The sequence below is a fragment of the Periophthalmus magnuspinnatus genome, chromosome 5 (genome assembly GCF_009829125.3).
Source record: "Periophthalmus magnuspinnatus isolate fPerMag1 chromosome 5, fPerMag1.2.pri, whole genome shotgun sequence".
Classification (NCBI taxonomy): Eukaryota; Metazoa; Chordata; class Actinopteri; order Gobiiformes; family Gobiidae; genus Periophthalmus; species Periophthalmus magnuspinnatus.
The window spans coordinates 8,120,802-8,128,486 of NC_047130.1; the positions used below are offsets into that span (position 1 = coordinate 8,120,802).

General features: G+C 36.6%; 1 protein-coding gene across 1 annotated transcript; it reads left to right on the forward strand.

The window, feature by feature from the left end:
- The first annotated feature begins 2,068 nt into the window (after nucleotides 1-2,068).
- On the forward strand, nucleotides 2,069-6,527 carry LOC117370864 (odorant receptor 131-2-like). Its single transcript, XM_033966407.1, has 4 exons — nucleotides 2,069-2,169; nucleotides 2,955-3,093; nucleotides 3,922-4,344; nucleotides 6,297-6,527. Exons 1-4 carry the CDS (start codon nucleotides 2,105-2,107, stop codon nucleotides 6,525-6,527), a joined length of 858 nt encoding a protein of 285 aa, XP_033822298.1. The 5' UTR covers nucleotides 2,069-2,104.
- The last annotated feature ends 1,158 nt before the right edge of the window (nucleotides 6,528-7,685 follow it).

Sequence of the window (7,685 nt, forward strand, 5' to 3'; positions counted from 1 at the left end):
AATACAAAAAAAAAAAAAAAAGAAAAAGAAAGAAAAAAAAATCAACAATGACTGCCGTTGAAAACTTCTTTACGTTCATAAAAGTGCTCTGAATACAAACTCTCAAACTTATCAGCACATTCACACATAACTGTCTTGAGGCTTTTTATGTACAAAAACTTGTCATGTTTACAAAAAAAAATTGTGTAAAATTTACCCCATACTAAATTCTTTACATGAAAAAAATAAATAAATAGTTGCATGTTTTACCTTACTGACCCTTTTAAATCAATACAAATTTCACTGACACATAATAAGCAGTTGTTCTTCATTACGTAGCCTATGAACAATTTTATGTTGGTCTGTGTTTCTATGCTCATGCATGAGGTTCTGGTTTTTATCTTTCATTTTGGTTGTGTTTATAGCACTGAAAAATATAGAAAAATATCCTTACCGTGAAGGTGCTTGCATCTCCACAAACCTGACTCTTATCGCCTCCTCCTGCGTGTTTCCATAGAAATTTTGTTACTTTGGCTATAATATTCCACCATATGGCATAAAACTCATTTATCTCCGTGGTGAATCTTTTCGCATGGAATTATGCTATCATTTTAATGTATGGTATTTATGTACAATATATTGATTAAAAAACACAAATTAAAACATATAGGCCTAGATCAGGGTACAGTGACAGGTTTTCATGTTTTTCTAAGTCTGTTACTTAGTTTGGTGGGATAGTACTTGCATGTATCATAGTGGCAGTTTATGGGAAAAAAAAGTTGAGAAGAAAAGTACAAAAATACAGAAAGTAGCACTAACTTCTAAAACAGAATACCTCAATCTATGTAATCAACACCCAAAGATTAATAATAATAATAATAATAATAATAATAATAATAATAATAATAATAATAATAATAATAATAATAATAATAATAATAATAATAATAATAATGCATTTTATTTATAAGCGACTTTCAAAACACCCAAGGACACTGAACAAGGTAAAATTTGATAAAAAAAAAAACATACAAATACAATAAAACATGACAAAAAAATAATTGATAAAAGATGTGTGATTGGTTACAAGAGGTAGGACAGTCTGAACAGTATTTATCCAAAATAGAGGGACAATTTATGTACAAGGTATTTTCTGACTGATTAAACATTGATTTTATTTGTCAAATCATAACTGCTGAGTAATTTCGACAAGGTTTGGCCTACAGAATGGTGGCTAGGTAACAGCAACGAAATTACCTCTACTTATCTTATATCTACTGCCCATGTCCAACCAGGAAGTAAAACAATAAACTTTACCAAAATAAAAATAAATAAACAAATAGAAGAAACTACGCAAGATTTTTGATATCATAAATATAATGATGTTAACAAAGTCATATGCACTTGTATGCACATGTAACATGATCACATTTCCAGAGACAATGAAGATGATGTTGTAGTGACGCGTGACCTTTAACCTCTGCAACCATGGCAATTTCATAAACACACTCACCTCAGCTTCCCCAATCCTTTATAAAAGAGCCCAGAGCGTGGAGGGAGCAGTCACTGGCACGTGCTATCAGTGGCTCAACATGAAGACATGTTGGTAATATCATTTTTTATTTAACTTTTTGTCACAGATCAAAACAATAAATGTACATTTTCAATATTGTTCTTTTTTTTGTGTGTGTGTAGTTTTGAATATTTTTTATGAACACAAGTATTTATATTTCCCTGTATATCTAAAAAGGTTAAACTGATTTTGTTTTGAAATTGGTTTATGCAATGCTGTGTAGCCCAAGTAATATCACCCTACTACTGAAAGTGTATCAATGGCTTTTCGATGTTTAAGGTATGTAAATTGTACTTGTCATTGTTTAAATAAAGTTGTTTATATCCTTGTTGTTGTGCTGCAAATGACCAAATAAACTACTGCTACTACTACCACTGCTAGCTATTTCTTTCATGTTTCTGTAGATTGCTATGAGGCGTATGGCCCAGGATGCAGAACTCTACCTCTCTACTGCACACCTTGGTGGGTAACTCGAGCGCTCCTGTGTCTGTAAATGCTGTGTCCGTGTCCAAAGACAGCTTCTCCAATGCCCTGACCAAAAACATCGTGGCCATGCTGGTGTGGCTGGCCTTGAGCATCATCAACAGCAGCATGGTGCACACGTTCCTACGCCACAGGTAAACACAATAACACAGGTGTGGAATGAGTTGGATTTACTTATGAAACTTTTTTAATAAATTGCACTTCCTAGATATATTTTGTATTTGTATTTTTATAGTAATAGTAGTATAGTAACTGCAGTTAGAGTAAAAAAAAAAAAGACACTACAGTCATAAGTGAACCTGGAGGAGATAAGTTTTCCTCATTCTCAGTATATGGATAACATACTAGCTCTGATTTATTATTGGCTGCAGGTGCTGGGCTTTAAAGAGATTTTGAGTAGAAAGAGCCCTTTTAGGTTTAAACCAACTGGATTTCAGCATTGAAACTGGCAACGCAAAGGAGCAACTCATGTGAGGCTCAATCTGCTTTTTAATTGGAAATTCGTCCTGAACCAAAACACCAATTTATACCTTAAAGAGCTTGGCCATCATGTCCAATGTTTTTGCAATTAAGAATACATCCACCTTACAGCTGTTATCAGTAAAAGCTATATTTGACTTGAACATGGTTACATTGTATGTGGTCATGTTCATAGAATTTAATATAAACATCTTACATACAGTTCCTTTAAATATTCTCAGCAGTTGTCATTTATTGCAAATACTACTTCCTCACTCTGTTCCTAATATACTTTTATTGGACCACTGCTAGAACAGCAGTGCTACAGTGCTGTAAAGATTACACCACTGATTCCTCAGACAGCACTGAACTTAAGTCTTTAATATATATATTATCTTTTATAGCAAACGATAACACTAAGTGCTCATTAAAATGTGTGTGTGTGTGTGTGTGTATGCAGTCTGTTCTACGAGAACCCCCGGTACATCATGTTCATCACTATGGTGATAAACGACGCCCTGCAGCTGAGCCTGGTCACAGCGCTCTATGTGGTCAGCTACATCTTCAGAAAGATCCAAGCCTCCATCTGCTGCATCCTCGTCAGTCGCCCCTCTCAACCTTTACAGTCAATAGTGTCTTATACGTCCAAATTTTTATGTTGAAATATTTTGTTATAGTGGTTTTATTTGTTACTTACATTTATCTGACAAATTTAAACTGTAAAGCTGTAAGTAATTACTCCTTTCAATGGAGAATTTGGAAAAAGTTTCACCACTAAAATATTATAGATTATAATATAAGTAGATACATTTTTGTAAAATGTTCAGCGTTTATGTGACCAACAAGTTAACACTGCATTGATTCTGTGGGTTCTGTATGAAACTTATTTATTATTGAGATCAGCAGCCCTATGCAACATAATACAACCCAAATGACAATGACAGTACCTACAGCCACCACCGGAATAAAGTGGATAGCATCTCCATGCAAAGACCCTTTCATTTTTATGTATGCATTATTTCCTTGTCCTATTATGATTCTAAAACTTATTTTCATTGTTAGCAAGCCACAATCCCAGATTTCCAAATGTCCCTTTGTCCTCATTTCATTGTTTCATTCTGCTGAAATTTTTTAATTGAACCTAATCATTTCTGATAGTGACTAGACTCAAACACTTCCTGTATAACAACGAAATCTACATTTGAACAATATTAATTTTAGCCGCCCTCCATGTGTATGAAATATTATTGGCTTATACAATGTTTTGATGTTATCTGAAACCTAGCAGTTTGTCATTGTACCACACCTGATCTAATCCAAAACTGTGACTTTCTAGCAAAAAAAAATAAAAAGAGCAACCATAGCTGGTCATTATTTATTTTTTCATCTTGCAATCTTTGTTGACTGCACACTTTATTTGTGCTCAGATCATGACCGCCGTCCTCACCACCCGCTCCACTCCGCTCATCCTGGCGGGCATGGCACTGGAACGCTACTTCGCTATCTGCTTCCCCTTGCATTACACCCAGATGTGCACCGTCCCGAGAACCCTCCTCCTCATCGGTATCATCTTTATCCTCACCTCGGCCCCTCCCATAAGCGACCTCCTCATCACCGTGGTCAAAGAACCTCCCAGCTTCTTCAGGACCTCCATCTTCTGCGACCACTCCTTCCTCTTCCGAGACAGGTCCATTTACTACAAGAACTGTGTGTTTGATGGGACGTACCTGTCATTTGTGGCCCTCACACTGGTCTACACATACTGCAAGATCATGTTAACGGCTAAAGCGGCGTCGGGACTGGCATCGGTGAGGAGAGCTAGGAACACGGTGCTGTTGCATGGAGTGCAGGTGGGGCTGTGCTTTTGGACATAGTGATCAAGAAACAGAGAGAAGAAACATCACAATTCACAATTACATTCACAATTAGTGACACTTACACTACAAAAGTTTGGACACACTTTTTCTTCTGTGTTTCAATCTTAATTTCCAAGATTATTTACATTGTAGATTTTCACTGGAGGCACAAAAACTATGAAGGTTGCAGTGGTGGATGAAGTACTCAATTTTGTTACATAATTAAAAGTACAGATAATGAGTTATTTACAGTACTTTACTTTTATTACTTCATTACCTTCCAACACTGATGGATTGTAGTAAACAAAACATAAACTAAAAATAGTTCAAAACTTGTTTAAGATTTTAAAATTTAAAGCCTATTGAACTTTTTTGTTTCTTTGCTACATAATTCCATATATATTTACCAACTGTGCAAGTTCTCCCACTTAAAAAGATGAGAGAAACCTGTAATTTTCATCATAGGTACACTTCAACTATGAGAGACAAAATGAGAAAAAAAATCCAGAACATCACATTGTCTGATTTTTAAAGAATATTTGCAAATTATGGTGGAAAATAAGTATTTCACAAAAGTTCATCTTAATACTTTGTTATATACTCTTTGTTGGCCATGACAGAGGTCAAACATTTTCTGTAAGGCTCCACTGTTGCTGGTAGTTTGGCCCATTCTTCCGTGCAGATCTCCTCTAGAGCAGTGATGTTTTGGGGCTGTTTTTACCAAAAAGTTCTATTTTGGTTTCACCTGACCATATGACATTCTCCCAATCCTCTTCTAGATTGTCCAAATGCTCTCCAGGAAACTTCAGATGGGCCTGGACATGTACTGGCTTAAGCAGGGGACATGTCGGGCACTGCAGTATTTGAGTCCCTGGTGGCATAGTGTGTTACTGATGGTAGCCTTTGTTACTTTGGTCCCAGTTCTCTGCAGGTCAGTCACGAGGGATTTTTGCTTTTTGCTGCTTCTTGTGATCATTTTGACCCGACGGGGTGAAATCTTGTGTGGAGCCCCAGGTCGAGGGAGATTATCAGTGGTCTTATATATCTTCCACTTTCTAATAATTGTTCCCACAGTTGATTTCTTTACACCAAGCTGCTTACCTATTGCAGATTGAGTCTTCAGGGCCTGGTGGAGTTTGGAGTCTGATTATTTGAGGTTGTGGACAGGTGTTTTTTATACTGATAACAAGTTCAAACAGGTGCCATTAATACAGGTAATGTGTGGAGGACAGAAGAGCCTTTAGAGAAGAAGTTACAGGTCTGTGAAACCAAGAAATGTGATTTCCTGGATTTTTTCTACCCATTCTGTCTCTCATAGTTGAAGTGGATCTTTGATGAAAATTACAGGCCTCTCATTTTTTTTTAAGTGGGAGAATTTGCACAGTTGGTGCCTGACTAAATACATCCTCATTCCTCACATTCCTCATTGTTACTAACTTTTTTTAAGAGTAGGTTATTTAAAGAAACAAAAGAACATTTACTTTCAGAATACCTTGACCAAAACTAGTAAGTCTTTGTTTTATATTTTTTCTTATATTTTGTCATAGATTTTATCATGTCACCATGATGCATCTAATGCTGGCCAAGTTGTTCATATTATAATTTGGTGTATTAGTTGTCAAGACGATTATCCAATCAGAGGGCAGAATCAGCCTTTCTCATTTCAATCCTGAAATACAATGGGTTCAAACCTAAAAGGACTCTCTCTGATCTGAATGCCAATCATGAATCAGTGCTAGTGCGGCCTCTGCAGTAGGTATAGTGAATAGTGAGTAAATTCTGGGGGTTCTGAGCTTTCACATGAGGCCTTCCTCAGCTGGGCTACACAAAGTACCCTGACACCCATGTTTCTTTTAAAATGCATTGTAATGGTAATAGTGGAAAGGTACCAAAGATTAATAATTATGAATAATAATCATCATTAATAATATTTTGTTCACCCCCAGCTGCTCCTGTGCATGCTTGCATTTGTGGTGCCCTCCCTGCAGGCTGCTCTCATCTCCCTGTTCCCTCAGCTGAGTCTGGAGATCCGATACATCTTCTTCCTGGTAGTGTACATCATCCCTCGCTTTCTCAGCCCGGTCATCTATGGCTTCAGGGACGAGCAGTTCAGGAAATACTGGACCAGGTACCTCCGTTGTGGGCGAGACACCCAGCAGAGAGTCCTCCCGCTGTAGCGCTCAACAATAGGACATGCTACTGTCAAGTGGTGAGCTGGGGGATTCTTCTTGTAAAGACTGTAAAACGGACTTGGCTGAATTGTACAGTAAAAAAATAAACAGCCATACTGTTGTTGTGTCCTTGGGCAATATCACATCACCCACCTTGCTTTGTATGAGTGTGTGATGGTTTCTTGATGTAGTGCGTTTTGAGCAAAATAAATGTGCACATTTACCATTACATGTATTTATAATCTAAACAGGCAAACTGTTACTGTTTTCTTGAGCAATACACAACAGATCACCTAGGGCATGTCCGAGAAAGTGTTTATATGTGTAAATATTCAAAGTATATCCTAAAATAAAACGTGGATGTTAATAACGATACAAACAATTAAATAAACAAGAACATGTGGATATTGGAATCTTTGTGTTAAGTGTATCTAAATGTATTCTGTTGCTGTTTTATGTGTCACAAAACATAAAAAGTCACCCAAAAGTGTCGAAGTAGGTTAGAGTCCAAATAACATAATAAAAAAAGGGATTGTATGACTAAGTCTGTTTGTAAAGTGAAGTAATTTAATATTATGTTGGTCCCACAAATAAATATACAACAAATAGATATAACAAATACTATACAGACAATTTGACATTGGACTTACTTGGTGACTTCTGTTGTATAACGCATGACCACAAGATGGCGCCACATTCACAGTTATTACGCGGAGACAACGTCGCCTACGTAGCTCAATTTCACTAGGATTTACTTAGGCCACTTCACAAGTATTAAAATCGGTTTGAAATGGTTTGCACAAACAAGGAGGTTTAGGTTTATTAAACAGTAACCTCTGATTATGAATAGACTTACAATCCTACCTCTTTCAAGTTTAGAGGCGATTTCGTGTTTGTTTTGCTTATCATCACTGCCTGAAGAAATGCATTTATTTATTTATGGCATTAAATGGTAGGAGCAGCCTTCAGATTAAAAATAAAGTTGGGTGGTTTACTTTCCATTACCGCCCACAGCTAACCTAATTTTCCACATCTCTCAAAATGACTTAATAACGTTATATTGAAACAGTAGATGGGACACGGCTCTCTGCGGGGGAATATCACTTTAATTAAAACTAAATGAACTCACGCAAGCGGAAAAAGCCGAGTTTCCAGCGGAATGTT